The sequence below is a fragment of the Mastigoproctus giganteus genome, chromosome 1 (genome assembly GCF_048544385.1).
Source record: "Mastigoproctus giganteus isolate SK-2022 chromosome 1, ASM4854438v1, whole genome shotgun sequence".
Lineage (NCBI taxonomy): Eukaryota > Metazoa > Arthropoda > Arachnida > Uropygi > Thelyphonidae > Mastigoproctus > Mastigoproctus giganteus.
The window spans coordinates 120,868,858-120,889,302 of record NC_143575.1 but is presented as its reverse complement, the minus strand read 5'-3'; the positions used below and the strand labels follow the sequence as shown (position 1 = coordinate 120,889,302).

Sequence of the window (20,445 nt, the reverse complement as noted above, 5' to 3'; positions counted from 1 at the left end):
CATACACATTACTCAGACTCCCTCCAGCCACTATCTGGCAGAGTAGAGGTAGCAAGATTATACACTATCTGATCCGGAAGCCTCCTAAAGAGTTACCAATTGGTTCGGTCCGGTGTACTAACTGGCGGCCGGCCTGCGAACACCGTTTTAGAGCTGTACGCTCGAAATGTAAGGAATATTGGATCTTGCCATGATAGAAGAGATAGGGAAGGGTTGACCGGAACTTAGCTCTAGAGACTAAACATGGGTTCCACCACTTCCAGCCTCTAATAAGGAAAGTGGTGGTATTGCACTGGTTGAGAGTCATCTACCACCTAGTACTTTCTGGTAACATAGAGGGGTGGCATTCCTCCATGTGGTGTGGGCGGCACACCTCAACCCCTGCTTATGTTGGTTCACACCTGGGTGGTCACCCACCACGTACTTGTCCATGGAGGTTATACTCAGGATTACTAAAAGTTCCACCATCGTGAAGGTGCAAGCAGAGGATTTGGCTGTGATAGACCATCCGGACTTTGCCGAAATTGTGTCCACTTGACTTGAGTGTCACCCGAATATCAGTTCCATCAGCGTTTTAGACTCCCAGCTTGCAAGTACAGCTTGTGTGGCATATCTGAGGGAATGTCTGTGACAACCTCAAGGTCTGTAATCAAGTCATAAAGGAGATTAGGCAGGCAAAGGTTCACGCACAAGTGGAAATCACAAACTAATGATGCAAGTAAGCAAACTTAAATAGCATCGCCAAAAAAAAAAAAAAAAAACAGTTCACCCATCCGTACCCTCCAAGAATTTGTCAAGTTCTCCCTCGAATTTATCCAAACCACCCGCTTCCACAACAACAGATGGAATTCTGTAATAACAATAAACCACCCGCAGGCAAAGGTCCGTACATCTATCCTATAACCACCCTTACTCAACTTGAATTTATGCCCCCTCGCATGTAGTCTCAGCAGTTGAAACGATATCATTAACATTCAGTTTACTCAATCTATTCAAGACTTTAAACACCTCATTCAGATCTCTCCACAAATGCCTGGTATTGAGGCACTGCAATTTGCAGAACTGAAGACTTTCTAGGTGCTAGCAAAGTTTTTGAATATCATTATCAAAACCTCATGAGCTGTTCTGCCAGGTTGTCTGCAGTGCTCACAGAATTTCATGTCTGACTGCACAATTACCCCACTGGTCTTTTTCATTCTTAAATACCCTGTGTGTAGTACCACAAAGTTGTTAAGGTAATCTGGGGATAATGCTACCCGTGTGCAGTACCTTACATTCATCAATGTAAAACTAAACCAACTAGCATTTCTCAGCCCAGTGACCCAATTTTCCCAGATCTTGTTGTAGCAGCTAACCCCGATAACTGTCCTTAACCACCCTTCCAACCTCTGTATCATCTGTAAACTAAGATATTACACCTCATATAACATCATCAATGTCATTGATAAATACCAAAAACAACAACAGGCCCAACACTGAACCCTGGGGAACTCCACTAATAACATTAATTTAGAAAGAGCAGTGCCCATTAATAAACACTCTCATATTCTTCCACTTATCCATTCCTTTATCCATGCCCTTGCCCTTAATATCACATTGATCTAGTTTGTACAGCAGCCTATTATGTGTAACAGTATCAAAAGCCATCCTGAAATCCAAGTACTGTATTTGATCTCGAAATTATATTTTGCAACCAGTTCCTTGGTCAATGCATCATATTAGCATATCAGATTGATTAGACAAGACTGCCACTTAACAAATCCATGCTGTGATTGCCATATAATTGCATGCCTGTCCAAATGGCCCTGCATTACTTCTTTAACCAGTGAATCCATTATTATCCCTGGAACCGATGTTACGCTAGAGGTCCGTAATTATTCATGTCGCATTTTGATCCAACTTTATGAACTATGGATATATTTGCACTTCGCCAGTCCATAGGAACCACAACTGAATCCCAGGATGCTCTAATAATTATGGATAAGGGTATATATAGAAAAGGCACCTGTAGCAGATTCCATCTGCTCCAGGTGCCTTTTCTATTTCCAGCCTCAACAATTCCTCCTCCACTTTGCTCTCAGTTACTAAAGTTATTACATTTACCGCAAAGTCATTTAGCTTTTTGCTAGCATTTGATAAACTTCTGGCATCCCTTCCCATAAAGAATTCCTCATATGTGAATGTAGAAGTAAAATACCCATTTAATTTGTCTGCAATCTGAAGAGGGTCTTCAACAGTTAACCCATAGATATCAAGTGGCCAAAAATGCATGGGATGCATATATATGGAATGAATATGGAAGGCATGGGACTCAAATTATCAGGCAATACAGAAGCCTATGGTAGATAAGCTAGTCTGCAATCAAGTCACAAAGAAGGTTAGGCAAGTGAAGGCAGATTACGAGAAATCTTTGGCAAAGGATGGAAACAAAACCAGCAAAGACTTCTTTACTTAGGTAATCTCTAGAAGGAAGGGGGTGAATTAAATTGGTCCACTTGACATCAATGGTTTGACCTGTTGATGATCCTGCTCAAGTGGATGACAAACAATATGAGTATTTCACATCTACATACACACATCAGGATTTCTCTAGGGAAGTGGAGGCCAGAAGTTTATAGAACTCTAACATCGAGATAAATGATTTTGTAATAACTGAGTTATTACATTTATTACAAAATGTAATAACAAAGTTATTACATTTTGTAATAACAAAGTGGAGGAGAAATTGTTGAAGTTAAACATAAGAAAGGCACCTGGGGTGGATGGAATCTATCCAGTTATATTAAAAGAGGCAGCAAAGGAAGTAAGCAAACCCTTAGCCATGATTATGAGAGCATCCTTGGACTCAGGGGAGGTCCCCATGGACTGGAGATGTGTAATCACAAAGGCCATGAGTAATTAAATACTGTTAGTTTAACTTCTGTTCCAGGAAAAATAATGGAATCACTGGTTAAAAAGGTAATGCAGGATCATCTAGACAAGGTTGCAAACACAGCATGGGTTTGTTAAGGATAAATCTTGTCTAATCAATTTGATTGAATACTACAATGTGGTCACAGAGGAACTGAATGCAAAAATAATTTTGATATCATACATTGGATTTCAGGAAAGCTTTTGATACTGTTGCACATAAAAGAATGCTATAAAAATTAGAGCAATGTGGCATTATGGGCAATTCACTGCTATGAATAAAAGGATGGTTGAGTGGGAGACGACAAAGAGTGGTAATCAATTGACACTGCTCTTTGTGGAGTCCCCTAGAGTTTCGTGTTGGGCTTATTGCTGTTATTTATAGTTATCATGGGGGGGGGGGGCACGCTCTCTCTCTCTCTCTCTCTCTCTCTCTCTCTCTCTCTCTCTCTCTCTCTCTCTCTCTCACAAAATGCCTCTAACAATAAAAGTTCCCCAGCCCTTGAAGGTTGTGCTGCTCCGCATGATACCAAAACCAAATAAACCAATAACGAACCCTCATTCATACACACCAATTGCCTTACTAGCAAACCTAGGCAAGACCTTGGAAAGACTAATGGCCATCCGAATCACAAATCTCTTTCTTCGAACATGTGATTTCACTAGACCAATATGGATTCACCTGGGGCAGATCATGTGAAGATGCCCTTTCTGAATTGATCCTGCATCTGGAAACTTTGCAACCCAAATATGAACTCATTCTGTTTATTGACTTCGAGGGAGCCTTTGATATGGTGGGAAAGTGCACTGAAATGTCTTCGCACAGCAGAATGCCCAAACAATCTTTACTGGCTATTCAGAAGCTACTTCTCATGACGCACAATAATAGTTAAGTCAAAATACCACCAAGTCCATAAATCCATTCATAGGGATAGGGGAGTGTCCCCAGGGCTCTGTCCTGGGGGCCCTTCGTGTTATATGGTACTCCAGAGCTGGTTCAGTAACAGTTTTGAAAAAAGAAAATCATAGCATTCGTCGACAACCTCACCATTGTAGTCGCCAGTCATTCCAGAGCAGCCCTCAAATCCACAGCACAGCAAGTATTCCACCATCTCTCTACCTGGACTGTACTTGACAAATTGCAAATTAACCGTGCCAAAACTATGATAATGGTGTTTAAAAACAAACTACTTACGAAGGCCCCCCAAGTCAAAATTAATGGAACCCAGCTAACCTTTGCAGAACAGACAAAAGTCCTGGAAGTAATAATAGACAACCACCTGTCTTTCTTCCCCCATCTACAGCATCTGAGTTCCAAGACCAAAGAGTTCCCTGCTACAATTATAAGGATCTCAAGAAGTGAGTGAGGACTCTCAAAGCAAACCCCTCTTTATTACAAAGCTGTCTTTCTCCCAATAGCTGCTGGGGCTGGTTTCAAAGAAAAGTCAAGAGGGAGGGTGCCTGCTAAACTCTATACAAAGAGCTATGTTACTGGCGACCCATCGAATCTGCCATACAGTTTCTATAACAGTTCCCCAAGTTATAACAAGCATCCTCCCTCTTGACATTTATGCAATCTACAAGGGACTCTGCTATCAAGTTAAAAAAAAGGTATTCCTGCAACGATCCTGGATATAGAACTCTCACTAACTACGGACGTAAAGCAAGAGAAATCTCATTGTCTCAATAAACCTTTAAATATATGGCAGACCAGATGGGATACTTCTGCTGTAGGGGTGGTAACTCAGAGTTCTCTTCGGGAGGTAATCTCTATGACCACTAAAAAGAACGCCCAATGGTTTACCCTCAGCCTCGAATCTTCCTTTCTCATTACCGGACACAGTTCTCTAAATGAGAAACTGCATACATTAGGACTCATTAACAGTCCCTACTGTTATTGCGGACAAAGTGAAAGTTGGAAACACTTGCTTTCGGAATGCATACATTACCACGACATCAGAAATAGTCTCCAGAATAAGACCGAGGACTTTTCCCCCTCAGCAGATCTTCATCAATTGGCAGAATCTTGACATGTACCCAGAACAACCTCAAAGCCTTCCAGACCTTCGCAGCTGAGGTATTTGCCTGGAGGAGGACAGTGATCGCCAATCACTGCCATGTAAATCTCAATCATTAACAATGCCACTGCAAACTGAAAGTCACAGAAAGTTCACTACTTCTACTGACTGTTACTTCACTGCAATTTTTTTTTTTTTTTTTTCTCTAACCCTCGTTCTGCACTGGTTCCGGGGCATGCCCTGGAACTGGAAGCAGCCTAGGACTACTTTTTCTTCTTTTTCACTCTGTCCCATGCAGGATGGAAACCCACTCTCTCATTGTTTTTTTTTTTTTTTCTTCCTCTGCTGGCACCTCGACTTATCTCTTCCTCTTCACTGTAGCCGGGGAGTGGGATTAAATTTATTTTATTTTTTTTACCTTAATTTTGTTTATTATTTTTTTTATTTATTTATTTTTATTACTTAATTTAATTTTTTTTTATTTTATTATTATTATATTTTTTTTTTCTTTTTCTCGCACTCCGTTCCGGCACCTGGGATGTCACTAGTGCCAGACAGCTCTCTTCTTATTTCTTTTTTTTTTTTTTTTTTTGCACCATGGGATTTTTTTTTTTTCCTCCTCTCTGGAGTGAGCCCCAGAGAAATCTGGCCCACCTTTTAGCAACATCAGGTGGGTCAGAGTCTCGTATCGTGATAGTACGTGCTCCATTGGGACTGGCCCACCTTCCCGTGGTGTGGACAAGTACCCAGAATCATTTGTCCAGGTGATTGATGCTTCTGGGTAGCCAAGTGGTCAGAACAGCGCACACGCACACACACACAAACCACAATTCTGGCCCTCTTACTGTGTGGTACTGTCCTTCACAGAGATACGAGGCAGAGATGAACTCACGTTCTAGGAGCCACCCCTTACAAAAACACATCCATGTCTCTCTCTCTCTGAGGGTAATTCCGAAATTTTTATTTGGAGGGTACAGCAAAAGCCTCAGCCTGCCTTGCTCCATACTGGATAATAAAAGTATTGCATTCAGTTCCTTTGTAACTGAAGTTTAACATTGACGCAAAGTACTGCATATGGGTAACAGTAACCCCAGAGTAACATACCAACTGTGTGGTATGTTCCACTCACCACTGTTTCATTCTTCACTACACTCAGGGTAGTGAAAAATGCAGAACACCTGAGGATAATTGGGCAGTCTGATAGAAAATTCTCTGGCCAGTGAAGAAACAACTTATGGGATTCTGCCAATGATATACAGGAATTTTGCAAGCAAGAATAAGGTGATTATCCCTTTGTATAAGGAAATGGTCAGGCCACACCTTGAGTACTGCATATAGGTCTAGAGGTCTCATTTTTAGGAAGGATGTAGAGCTGCTGGAATGAGTACAGAGAATGGTAATGAGATTGTTGAGAGGATCAAGGGGGTGCTCTTACAAAGAAAAGCTTTTCTGAAAATTGCAGCATCTGGAGACTAGGCACCTGCTAGTTGATCTGTTAAATGTGTTTAAGGCTTTGAATGGTTTGAGCAAGCTCAATGCTGATGGGATTTTTCCTCTTGCTCAGATTACATACTTGAGGGAACATATATGCAAATTCAGGAAAGATGGTTGAAGAATAGATGTACAGAAATTTGTCTTTAGCCAGTAAGTGGTTGATTGCTGGAACAAACCTCCATCTTCCATTGTGGAAGTTGGGAGCTTAAATAAATTCAAGGAAGAACTCAACAAACTTTTGGAGGGTACAGGTGGATGTACTGTGATTTTTTTTTTTTTTTTTTTTGTAGATGCTGTATAAGCTCACTTTCTTGCATCATATGCCACTACTAATGCTAATGAGGCAGTAACAAAGGAAATGAATGCAAAAAATAATTCTGCTATCATATACTTTGAATTCATTAAAACTTTTGATATTGTTGCACATAAAAGAGTACTGAATAAATTGGAGCAGTGTGGTATTAAGGACAAATTACTGCACTGGAAAAAGAATGGCATTTTGGTAGAAGTAAGAGAGTAGTTATTAATGAGCACTGCTCTTTGTGGATTAAAGTTATTAGTGGAGTCCCACAGGGTTTAGTGCTGGGCCCATTTTTTCAGGCCCTTCAGCAATTTCATTGCCCAAAGGCAATGAAATTGCTGAAGGGAATGAAAGGGTTGTCTTAACAAGACAACCCTTCAGTTCTGCAAACTGCAGCATGTAGCAACTAGGTGTTTAAGGCTCTGAATTGATTGAGAAAGCTCAATGCTGGTAGCATTTTTCCTCTTGGCTATACATGAGGGGTACTTGACTAGACTAGACTAGACTGGACTAGACTAGACTAGACATAAAGGGGCCAGGACATGACCAGACTGGACTATACATGACAGGTATATATTCAAATTGAGGTAGGACGGCGTTAATATGAGGTAGAAGAGGTTTGCCTTCAACCAGCAGGTGTTTGATTTTGGGAACAATCTTCCATCTGTTGTGAAGTAGGTGGTTTGAATAAATTCATGGAAGAACTAGACAAATTACAGGGCGGGATGGACAAGTGATGTGGGATTTTCTTTTTTTTTTTTTTTTTATTTACTGATGCTTTATAAGCTTGCTTTCTAGCATCATTTGCCACTACTAATACTATATTGAAAACTCTTTGGCTTCAATAACAGCAATAAAATATTCTTAGAATGCTTTATAAAAATTACCCAAATAAATTACATCATTTAAGGGAGATTTTAAAAGTTTTCTCTGTGGCTACTCAAATTAGGATGACTATCCTAACATGGTCATGATGGTTTGAAGACAAACTGCAAAAGGAAATTTTCCATGAAAAGTTTATTAACCTGGATTAACAAATTAATATTTAAATTTGCTTTTAAGATTTATGACTATATACAGTTAGACAAATATGATTTATTCATCTGTACAAATAAACTTCACTCACCTTTCAGAATCCTCATCACAAATACTTTCGTGATTTATATTCTGTTGGTTCCCTGAAGAATGGACACTAACAGCATTATTCACCACTGGTGGTACATACTGTAAGTTGCCATTGGACATGTCCAGCAACTGCATTTTGTTACAAGTATTATCATTAAAACAATGCACAATTTCACTGGATTCTGATGATGTAGTATTAGTATACAATGAGTTCTTCATAAACTGCTTTGTGTTTAGTAACATATCACCATAGAACTGACAAGATTTCATACTCTCTATAAGACCTTCTGTGCACTCTGACTTTTGTTCACTTCCAGCCTGTTCTTCACAGTGATGTATTTCAGTTTTAGTCCTTTGGTGTATCAATCTGGGCACTTCTGAATGAGTCTTTCCTGTTTGAATCCCACCATTCTCCGCACACATTTGGGGTGACTGATTACTACTCACTGGCAAAATAATCCCATATAATGACTGACAGGCTAGCTGGGAATCCAAAGATATGTTCGATGAATATGACTGATCAACAGGTATTTCGTACAGATGAGCAACTGTGCTATTTGATGGCAAGAGGCAGTTTTGCGTGCTCATTACTCTGTCAAGCTGCGAAATCTTCTTTTCATGGGCGGAACCCACAAAATCACTCTTTGCTTCGTAATGTTCTGTTGGAGGGTCGACAAAATCCATACACACCCACCTGCCACGTTTGAACGGTTCGGTACTTACTAATTTTACTATTTTAAATCTATGTTGCCAATGCTCTGGATGATGGTTCGCGATCGGAATCTGTGAACAAGCTGGTGTTGTGCTAGTGCTCATCATCATGGTGACACCATCATTCAGATGTTCGCTTTCGGTTGGAAATGTTGGTGATACCCTTATACTAAGTGGCAAACCAACATTTAAAACTGATTCATTATTTTTTGAAGCAATGTTGGCAAATATTATTGGACCACTGCAGGGCGGTAAATCATCGATGTTTGGATCGAATGTCGATTGATCACCTCCGTCAGTATCCTTTAAGGTCTCCAATATTTCGTCTCCGTGACTTTCATCCAAATCATCGGCACTATCGTCACCACCATCCAGATCACTGTTTAATCGTGAACCTTGAACTGTAACGCTCGTTATTTGAAACGATGTCGGTTTTTTCTTAGGACTGAAATACTCTTCTGATGGATATAATCTTCGGTAATTGGTCGGTTCATCAACATAAAATGTTGCCGATGGAGACAAGGTAATGCCAACAACGTATGGCGTGTCATCAGTCATTTCGTTACTTTAAAAATAATAATAATTAAAGGTCAAGAAAGCAAACTAGATGGGGATGGAGATGAAAACGAAACTTCGGTTAATGTTAATATATGCATCACAGAAATTGATCTAATACAATAGCAAAAATAAAAGAGAGCAACATTTATAGCTTTAATGAGGCAACCTTCCAGTTAATATTACTTTAAAAAATAAAAATATAAAAAATAAAAATAATCGCTCACCACAAACACATACAAAATAGCAATATTATGACACAGCCTAAATAAGTTCAACAGCGTCATCTGTGAAGATTAAATGAGTCAAGGCCAAAAACTTAGCGCCCCTCTCTCAAAGTATTTGAACCACACAGTGCTAAACAGTTCTCGAACCGAATGTGCATACGAGTACATATACAAAAAAAAAATTGTGCACTTGTCTCGGTTTTATTTAGTAGTTTTTATCTTGGTCCAATCTTAGCCCAGGCTTTCATAGAGAAAAATTAGTTTCTTCTAAATTATTTCAAGATGAGATTTTGAGGTTTACGGTATAGCCAAGTGGTTTCAACCAGGGGTGCTATGGTACCTTAGACTGCCGCAACAATATTCCAGGGGTACCGCAACAAAATTTCACGGGTGATACGTAATTTGGGTTTAAGTTAGTTACATTTATTATTTTTTTAAATTTATATGTTTATTTCATTATCAAAAGGTGCACAGTATCTTTTTAATTTTGTTTTTTTAATTTTATAATTGATGTTTACTTAGTATCTCTATATAAAGAATAAATTTATATTGTGTATATATATAATTTGTAATATAAAATGTGATTTTTATTATTATATTATTGTAATAAATATCATATAACATATATTTTTAATATTACATTCATGTAATATTAAAAATTAAAGTGTAAAGAAGGTTTTGTTTTCATTTTCGTACTCTCCAAACTATATGATTACTTAGCTTTTTAATATTATTCTTTTATTATTTTATATATATATATATATATATATATATATATATATATATATATATATATATATGTATGTATACACACACACACGGATATATACAGAGAGAGAATCAGATCTAACAGGCAGAAAATTGAGTAGGGGTGCCGCAAAATAAAATGAAACACTTAAGGGTGCCGTTATTAAAAAAAAGCCCAGGTTTAAAACCACTGGTATAGGCACTAGAAGAAATTAATATAAGGGGCCCATGAAGCGCTCAGCTGCCCAACTTCTCCAGGGGCACACATTTGGTGAGTATGGGCTTGGCACACCCAGGGCCCTGAGCTGGATATCATCATTCTTCTCTTTCTTGGTGATTCCTTTATACTTCTCTCTCTGTCTCTCAGGGTAACTCGGGAATATTTTTTGGGCTGGTGCAGCACAAGCCTGAGGCTTCCTTGCACCATATGGCCAATAATATTAATAATAATAACTCAACGCCAGAGCTCACCCCAGTGCATCAAGCAACACGGAGGCAATCTCCAAAGCAGAATGCGCTTGACCCAAAGAAAGTAGTTCTTGTTGGTGACTATTGCCAGGGAGACGGTGAATATATTATGCAAAATAGATAGGTGGAATAGGACCAGTGTATGTCTACCAGGGGTGAAAGTTGCTGATGTTGTACAGCAAATATCGTCTTTTAAGGACACAAAAGGTGATATTGCTGACACGTTGGCAACATTAACCTTAATAGCAAGAGATCTGCAGATTGGAGCAGTGTGACATTGGAGGCAAATTGCTGCTATGGATAAAGGGGTGGTTGAGGGGGAGAAGACAGAGAGTGGTAATCAATGGACACTGCTCATCGTGGACTGATGTTTTAGTGGAGTCCCTCAGGGCTCAGTGTTGGGTCCATTATTGTTTTCTGTATTTATAAATGATATTGATGATGGTATATCGGGCTTAATGTCCAAGTTTGCAGACGATACAAAGGTTGGCAGGGTTGTCAAGGACACTACTGACACTATGCTGCTGCAACAGGATCTGGAAAGGTTGCAATCCTGCCCAGACACATCGTGTCTGGGCAGGATTGCAGACACTTTCAAATTCAACCCTAATTCACGGCTTTTTTTCATCAGTGACCTGTACTTGTTAAGTAATTCCGTCGGTCTCCTATTCTTAATATCATTAGTGCCAACGTGTACAACTATATCACCTTTTGTGCCCTTAAAAGATATTATCCGCTCTACAACATCATCAACCTTTGCCCCTGGCAAACATACCCTGGTACTGTTCCACCTATCCTTTTTACAAAGCATGTTTCCTGTTTCCCTCACAATAGAGTCACCAACAACTACTAGTTCCTTTGGGACCAACGCATTCTGCCTTGAAGGCTGCCGCTGTGTTGCGCGATGACCAAGTGCAAGCTCTGGCATTAGTGTGGGCAGCTGAGAGCTTGATGGGCCCCTCACTTGTAATCCTTCGAGGGCATCCACCCTGTCCTTCAAGACCTCATATAGGCCCATAACAACGCCGAGTTGTCGGCTGATTTTATTACACTCCTTGCATCGCGCACATACAAAGAAATCCCCCATGGCAGTACCATGTCCCATACCTGACTGTCCGCGAACATCAAGCAAATAGTGCATCTAAAAAGGCTGTGATTCAGAGGGCAACTGCCCCTCCCCCTCAGTTCTCCCCTGAGCCACAGCATTCCAATTAGCTTGCGCCTTTTGTTTTGCTGCTCTGCTTTGAGTCATGATTTCGATTTACTTTCAATAAAATTTCAATTTCAGTACAAAATTAAATCCTAAACTTGTACCCCAACACAATTATAACACTATATTTATGTTTCAGTAACGAGTGTTATCTACGAAATCCCTTTATATAACTTCCGTATCAGGTTATTTGGAAAATTAAATGCACTAGGCATAATCCTTATGGGTTTTGATAATTAACTATATGATATCGGTGTAAATACACCATAGTTAACCCATAGATTTGAGCTACGATTGTAGCGTAGAAGGCATCGTTTTAATTGTATCTCATAATGTGGTTGCCTTCACAACAAAATAGCTACTATTGAATTACTTCAAATAAATAACGCTTCTCTAGTAGAGAAGGCTACTGTTATTTATTTTCAGCGTACCACCACCCAGACGATCGTTTGTGAATTTAATGTGAAAAAAACACATTGGACCAGATCTAGTAAACCAAACAAATGAATTATAAAATTCAAATCTAAATCATAAAAAATCTAAATTTAGACGATCGTTTCAAAGCTATTGTGAATTAAATGTGAAAAAACCCATTGGACCAGATCTATTTAACCAAACAAATTTTGAGTTATAAAATTCAAACCTATATCATGGAACTGTTTTGATGAGAACCTAAGACATCTAGATTTTTTATCAAGAAAACTGAACTTTGTAATGAACGAAAATATACCCAGGTGCTGCTTTTTTTTTTTTTTTCCTCAAATAACTAAAACCAGTATTTTAGATGAACCTCATCTCCAACCAAACTGCACAGAAGAGGTGGCTCTCCCCACCTTTTCAGAAACTTATCAGACCCTAAACGCCATTTTTCCAACTGTAAAAACCTTTGCATGGAAACAGACATTGTTTGTTTCAAGTCCCAAAGATATCCCCTAAAGGTCCCAAACCTTTTCCGTTTTCGAAGCTTCCACACATGATATTTTGCCTCTGTAATTAAAAATATAGTGAACATTTTTTTCTTGCCCAAGGGATGATCGAATTGCAAGTAAATTACTTCCTCTAGTGTGAACGGTCTCATCCTCAAAAATCTACAAATTCTTTTCCAAACTTCCTGTGCTAATCGACAGTAATAAAATAAATGGTACACTGTTTCAATTTCGGTACAAAATTGGCATAATCTGTTTCCTGTCTGACTAAATCTATACGTGATATCGTTCACTGGTATGTTTCCGTAACCAACCCTCCACGAAAAGTCAATACGCGATGAGTAGTTTCCGCCAATTTTTAAATTTTTAAAAACCAACTGGGCATTATTTCATAAATTTGGCTTTCTGGATTTTCTGAGTTAAACAGTGTCCAGTAGAGTTGTTTTAAACCCCCCTTAAAAGGATCTATATCTTTCTCCCTTAACTGCGTGCACATATCGCGAATTTTTTTGTAATATATAGGAATTATCTCTGCTTTTGGCCCTAGATAATTGCCGCCTTTAATTAAGGCTGTATTAAATCCCATAAAATACTTTATCAGTACCGCTACTAAATGGTTAGATTGCACCATATTAGCCACATCCAGCAGCCTCTTACAGCTACACCTCAAATGAATTTTTGGAATACTTATTCCCCCATCTTCCCACGGTAAAAATAAAAATTTCTGCGCTATTTCTTGCCGTTTTCCTACACATAGAAACTGAAATGTTGGAACGTAAAATCGTCTCATTGTCCTAGCTGTGATTCCTGTTATAAACACCGTGTATAAGATTTTAGGAAGAATTACGGTTCTAACAATAATGGATTTGTTCTCAAAAGAAAATTGTCCCACTTCCCACTCTTTTAAACTTTCCCGTATTTTAGTGGTGAACCCTCCTACAGGTAGCATGGGACTCTCTCTAAACGGAACTCCCAATATTTGAATCGATTTATTCGACTCCACTTCTCGTTGTGGTAAAGGCCGATGTACCCATTCCACTAACAATTTTATCCTAGTTTTATCTTCGTTTCTGTTTAACCCTGACTTTTTACCAAAAGAAGTAACGAGTGACATAAATTTTTGCACCGCATAACTCGTAGTGAGAGTGGCGGTAACATCATCCGCATACACTATACATTTACACTGCTCTGCCGGCTTTGGCAACGGTATCCCCTGAATGGCTTCAGTTCTGTCTATTCTTCCCAGTAACACAAGATATTGACATTGAGAATTCTTCTGGATCAGAGTCTACGGATTCATCTAAGAAAAAAAAGGGATGCAGGGGGAAGAAAACTCCCATAACTCCTAGAATTACTCAAGCTCGAGGAGATAAAAACATTGTGGTGGAGAGTCCCTCTGTTTCGTTGGCTTCTGAGCCGCCGATGGTCATTGTCGATAGTAACTCGATTCCAACAGAATCTTCTGAAGATCTTTCTCTAACAGAGGGATTGGACCTGGGTGGGTCTTTGAATGCTTCAATTGTATATGCGACGGTTGCCAAAATCAGGAAAGCTCTGGGAGAGTTTCTATCAAAGGATTCTAGCAAGATAACTAAGTCTGCCTCTAACCGCATTCATAGTCTATGGGCGGATCTAGAGGCAGTTACCACCGCAATCTTAATTGACAATGAACGACTTAAGACCAAAGCATCTGAATTGGAAATCAGAGCAGGTCTTTTGGACAAGATGATACAGATCCAACGTGATCTACATCCTCATAAGACTTTTACGGAAGTTGTTCGTGGTGGGACAAAGCGAAATAGACAGACTCCTGAAATAACAGAGATTCCTCTGCTAACGTCTTCAGTGGAGGTGGCAGCTTCTTCGGGCAGACCAATTGCTGGTGAAGATAGGATGGATTCCGGAAGTGGGATCTCTGATTCCGAAAACATACTAATACTTAGGCCCTCAGCAGAATCTTCCCTGGCGTCTAGCCAGGATATCAGGAAGGCAGTTACTGAAGTGATTAAAAAAGATCACAAGGACATGAAAATCAAGGGTGTACGTCTTTTGAGAAATAAAGGTGTGTTGTTAGAGACAACAAATCCTGATGATGCCAAGAAGATCTCAAGTGCTTCTGCATTAAAAAAAGCAGGATTATCAATAGAAAAACCCAGATTGTCCGATCCTACAATTTTGATCTACGGTGTCCCGAAGGAATATTCTAAGGAGGATATTTTGGAGGATTTAATTAATAAAAATTTAAAAGACTTTGGTTTTAGCCAGGAGGAAGTTAAGAATGAGATTACATTCAGATTTAACTCTGGCACCGGAACCAGAGTGACCAATTGGGTTATTGGTTTCAGCCCACGCCTTATGGGACACGTGATCAGAGTGACAAAATTTATCTAGGTTTCACGTCACATAGATTTCGTAAGTTTACACTTGTAAGCAAATGCTTCAGATGTCTAGGACATGGTCACAGTGCGCAGTTCTGTTCCCATAAAGCTGTATCTTGTGGCCACTGCGGGGGTGGAGGCCATGTTTTTTCTGACTGTATTCACAAGGAGGAACCACCACAGTGTGTTAATTGTAAACGTAGAGGTAGGGATTGTAATCACTCGGTCAGGGATAATAAATGCCCTGAGTATCTTAAAGCTGTTGAATTGACAGACCGAAGAACCAGACATGAATAATACAACGGTAATTGATTCAACAAGTGTTAACCTGCAATACGGCGAAATAAAAATTCTTCAGATTAATGGGCAAAGATCTCGTGCAGCGGCGGACGAGATTAGGAAAGCTGCTGATGATCTGGGGTTTGATATTGTATGCTTGCAAGAACCGTATTACTCTTCTCAGGTAGGGGGTTCAGCGTATAAAGTTATAGGATATCCAATTTCGGCAAGGATTATTGCCTCAAGTGACGATCGACCCAAGGCCGCCATAATTATCTTTAACAGTGAACTAGTAATAACAACTATCTCAAGTGAATGTTCTGCTACCACAGTTTGTATCCTGGTTTCCTCCAGGCACCAGTCGTTTTATCTGGTTTCCCAGTATTTTCCTCCCTCAGAAGATATTCAGCCAGCCTTACACAGACTTGACAGGGTATGTAGCAGATTTTCAGCTAAAAACTTACTAATTACAGCAGATTTCAACGCTAAGTCTACACTTTGGAACAGCGGCTTTTCTGATGCTCGAGGCGAGCAGTTGGTTGATCTGATCTTGGATCATAATCTCTGTGTAAAGAACTTGCCAAATAAACCATATACATTCTCGACGACAAATGGTGAATCTAATATAGATGCTACTTTAACCTCCATTAATCTCGTGGATAGGGTGCAAAATTGGGACGTCAATCCGTATCTAATTAATAGTGACCATCGAGCAATCACCTTCTCGATTTTACCGGAGGATAGGCAAGTGAATATAACAATAAGGGATTTAAGGCGTTTTCGGATGGACAGGGTGAACTGGACCAAGTTTTGTGAATATCTGAATACAATTTTTAATGGAGATAACAAAGTAATCATTAACACCTTAACAGCAAAAGAATATGTTTTTCTGGTTCAATATCATTTATATCAAGCGATGGCCTACTCGACGAAAAGAAAACAGACAGGAAGAACTTCTGTCCCATGGTGGTCTTCGACACTAGCTGAATTGAGACAACAAACTCAACAAGCACGAAAAGCATACCAAAGGAATAGGCATCTATCGGACGCAGACACTCAGGCTTTGAAAAATGATTACAGAGACTTGAGGAAGAGGTACCATAAAGCAATTGCTGATAGCAGGCAAATTGTTGGAAACGTCTGGTGAAGGAAACAGGAAATGCTGACCCTTGGGGTATAATCTATAAGCTTTCAAGAAATAAACTTTTGTGTGGTGAAATTTACAACACGATAATTAGAGAGAATCAAGAAACTTCGGACTGGGAATCTACAGTCGAAGGGATAGTGAGTAGCCTATTTCCGGAAGATTTGCCGTTTATGGACAGCCCTGATCAAGCGGAAATTAGACGCATTAATCGTGAATATAAGGGGACAACCGAAACTGCCATTTTTAATATGCTTGAGCTAGGTGCTGCAGTAGCTAAATTGAACCATAAAAAATGTCCTGGCATTGACCTCATTGAGAATCAAGTAATTGGAAAATTTTATGAATTCTTCCCTGAGATTTTATTAAACTTATTTAATAAATGCCTGCTAGAAGGGCTTTTCCCTCTCGAATGGAAGCTTGCGCTCTTAAAAATCTTGCATAAACCGGGAAAGCCAAAAACAAACCCCAGAGCATACAGGCCAATCTCTTTATTGGCAAATCTTGGCAAATTATTTGAAAGGATGATTGCCCCAAGGATTTTTAAATTATTTACAGAACATAATCTCTCCTCTGATTGCCAGTTTGGATTCAAAAAAGGACGTTCCACTGAGGACGCAATCTCAACCCTGCTGACTTACATTCAGGAGGCAAACAGCAAATATGTTCTTGCTGTTTTTATTGACTTTGAGGGCGCTTTCGATTCCCTTTGGTGGGAGAGTGCTCTCAGGTCACTGCAACTGGCAAAGTGTGATGACTACCTGTTCAGAGTCCTCAGATCTTACTTTAAGGATCGACAAGTTAGAGTATGTGCAAAGCATTTATCATACACGACTACCGTTTCAAGAGAATGCCCTCAAGGTTCAGTCTTGGGACCTCTCTTTTGGAATGCAGTGCTAGACCAGTGGCTCACGAAGGATAGCGATGAGTTCATCAAAGTTGCATATGCAGATGACTTGGTGGTGGCGGTGCAGGGAGGATCAAGACAAATTCTCGAACAAAAAATTTAGTCAGTTTTGAATAATTTAGTGGCATGGGCGGGTTTGAATAAACTAAAGATTTCTGTCACCAAGACCAATTTCATGGTGTTTAAACACCACTTCGATTATGGAAGGCCGCCAAAGGTAACCCTATATGGTACTCAAATTCCATATGTACAGATCACCAAATATCTGGGTTTAACTTTAGATGATCGTCTCAGGTTTCATGTACATGTCACTAAAATCAATGAAAAAATCAAAAAGTTCGTAGCTGCAGTTGTTAGAATTTCCCGCAAGGAATGGGGTTTATCCAAAAAAACTCTGGTATTGTACTACAAGACGATATTTCTTCCCATTGTAGATTATGGTGCTGGTATTTGGTTTGCGGCTGCTACCAAGGTTACAACTAAAGCCAAGCTTCTGTCCCTGCAACGTACAATGTTGCTTACAGTTATACGCGCTCCAAGGACAGTGTCGACAAATGCCTTACAGGTTATTGCAGGTACCATCCCCTTGGATTTACACATTATTTTCCGAGGTATTGTATATAACTTAAAGAAGGGAAGGGCGTTACAAATATTGAATATCACCTCTAATCCAAATAACAACATAAAGGAGGAAAAACGTAGAATTTGGGGCGAGCTTGTGAATTGCTGGCAGCAACGTTGGGATTTGAGTGAGTATGGAACCATTACAAGAGGCTTCATTCCAGCCGTAAGCTTTGCAATGGACAGGAGGGTGTCGTCTTGGTTTGCTCCCACCATGACAACGAGTTACTTAATCACTGGACATGGCTTAAGGGCCAAACTATTTGAAAGAGGATTAGAACCTGACCCCTACTGTTCGTGCGGTGAGGTGGAATCTTGGAGACATGTCATCCTTGAATCCGGACTGTATACTTCAGACAGGCAGGAATTACTAAATAGGTTGCCAAACCTCACGGAGAATAATTTACCTCTCTTGGTTCAGAGGTGGGACATCTTTGCTTTGCTTCAGGAATTCTCGGCCAAAGTTTTTAAAAGAAGACAGGAGCTAAGAAATCTATTGCAGGATACCAATTAAGGGAAGTGCTGCACATTTGACGACAGAACACTTCGTGTAATGTCATCTTTATAGGATGTTTCTTGTCTACAGCGAGATGATCTTCTGCTCCTGGACACCCAATTCAGGCTTGCATTTGTGGATGGACTCTAAAGTGGAGATAATGTTAATGTTAATGTTTCTAAGTGTTAAGTTAATGTAAGTGTATGTATTTGCTATTTGCATGTAAATAATCGTATAATGTTGCTTTTTTTTTCAACAAGTGTACATTATTCTTAGTTGGAAAATTTTTCTTTTTATTTTTTATTTTATTTTTATTTATTATTTTTTTTTTTTCGCTGGCCTCCAAGTTTGGGCAGCCTTGGGGGCGGGATTGCTGGCACCTACCAGTATAGCACTACTTCCGGTAGGTGCAGGATTTGTGCATTACAGCACACATAGAGAATGGTGGATCCAGGTGTTAGTTAATCCCTGGTGGCGAAATGGCCTGACATAATGCTCTTTTTTTCAGGCCTGTCTTGCAGACGTTCTGAGCTTTCTCAGGAGTAAAAGGTGGAGATGGGCTTGTGTCTAGGAGCCACCCTTCATATCAGGACACACACAATCAATGTACAGAAAGACTACAGTATATATAAGAGCATGTATATAAATCTGTATATAAATATTGTATATAAATTGATTAATATTGTATGTAAATTGATTAAGATAACTTGAGAATGTATATACAGTTGTGTGTTAATAAATAAAAAAAATAATATTCTTCCCAGTAGTCGTTCCAGTGCTAACGCAAACAACAAAGGACTAAGCGGACATGCTTGTTTTACTCCCCTATCAATTTTAATGTTTTTCGAAATTTCTCCATTTACCAAAAGTCGCGTGCTACTACGTGTATATAGATTTCTCAGGACTGTAAACAACTGAGATCCTACGTTCGTATCTTTAATTACAGAGAAAAGGTAGTCGTGGTCGATTCTATCGAAAGCCTTTTCTAGGTCGATTGCAACTAACGCAAACTGTAACTCTTTCGTTTCCGATATTCTAATATATCTTTTAATAGCCAAAGGTTATATTCTATCCGCCTCCCCGGTATACCGTAGCACTGTCTGCTTCTAACTACCTGGGTTCCGTCGCGTTTTAATTTAGTTGTTAAAATCTTTGCAAATATTTTATAGTCACAATTAGCCAACGTTATAGGTCTCCAGTTAGCAATTTTCGTTAAATCCCGTCCATGCTTCGGAATGAAAGTAGTATAGGCATTTAAAAAGCCTTCGGGTACAACCCCTTCCTGAAAAAATTTGTTAAAGGCGGCCAGAAGAAGAGGCGCTAACAAGTTCCAGAATTTCTTATAAAATTCAACCCCCAAACCATCCGGTCCCCGCACGCGTCGTAATTTACATGATTTTAGAGCCACTGTTAGATCCCCCATAATTATTTCCCTGTCCTGTAATGCTTTTTGCTCGGGTGTGAATTGTCCAATCGTCCAAATGGAGTTGTCTCTCTCTTTTTTTTGCAAAGCAAGCTCTTTTTCATAGTAATTTACAAAACTATTCATAATAGTTAGCGTTGTTGAATGTGTGTTGTCATCGTCTGTAATTTCCTGAATAGTTTTGGCTAAATTATTTAACATTAGTCTTCTTTGGTAAAACGCAGCTGAAGGACTGTCAGCCTCCCTAAATTTCAGCTGTATTTTTCGCGCCTTTTCTTTCTCTTCTTCCAATATTATACCGTCAATAATCGCTTGTACTTCCGCTGTTGCACTTTCATCCCGGCACCGGTGGTAAATTCTTTTTTCTTGTAGGAGATCTTTCAGTCTATTTCTGCGTTGTTCGTTTCTTTCCTTAATTTTGGAGTAATAAAATGATTTAGCACTTTCTTTAATTTTCGCCAACATTTCCCACTCATTTCTACCTTGCTCTACTATCTGTTTAATA

At 39.4% G+C, this 20,445-nt stretch overlaps 1 protein-coding gene across 1 annotated transcript in view; it reads right to left on the bottom strand.

Annotated features, from left to right (window-relative positions):
• LOC150091117 (uncharacterized) overlaps positions 1-9,117 on the bottom strand; it is a 241,223-nt gene extending 232,106 nt beyond the window's left edge. The window contains exon 1 of the mRNA XM_090384939.1: positions 7,850-9,117. Coding sequence (XP_090241065.1) covers positions 7,850-9,117 — 1,268 coding nt within the window. The remainder of the gene's footprint in view (positions 1-7,849) is intronic.
• Between the last annotated feature and the right edge of the window lie 11,328 nt (positions 9,118-20,445).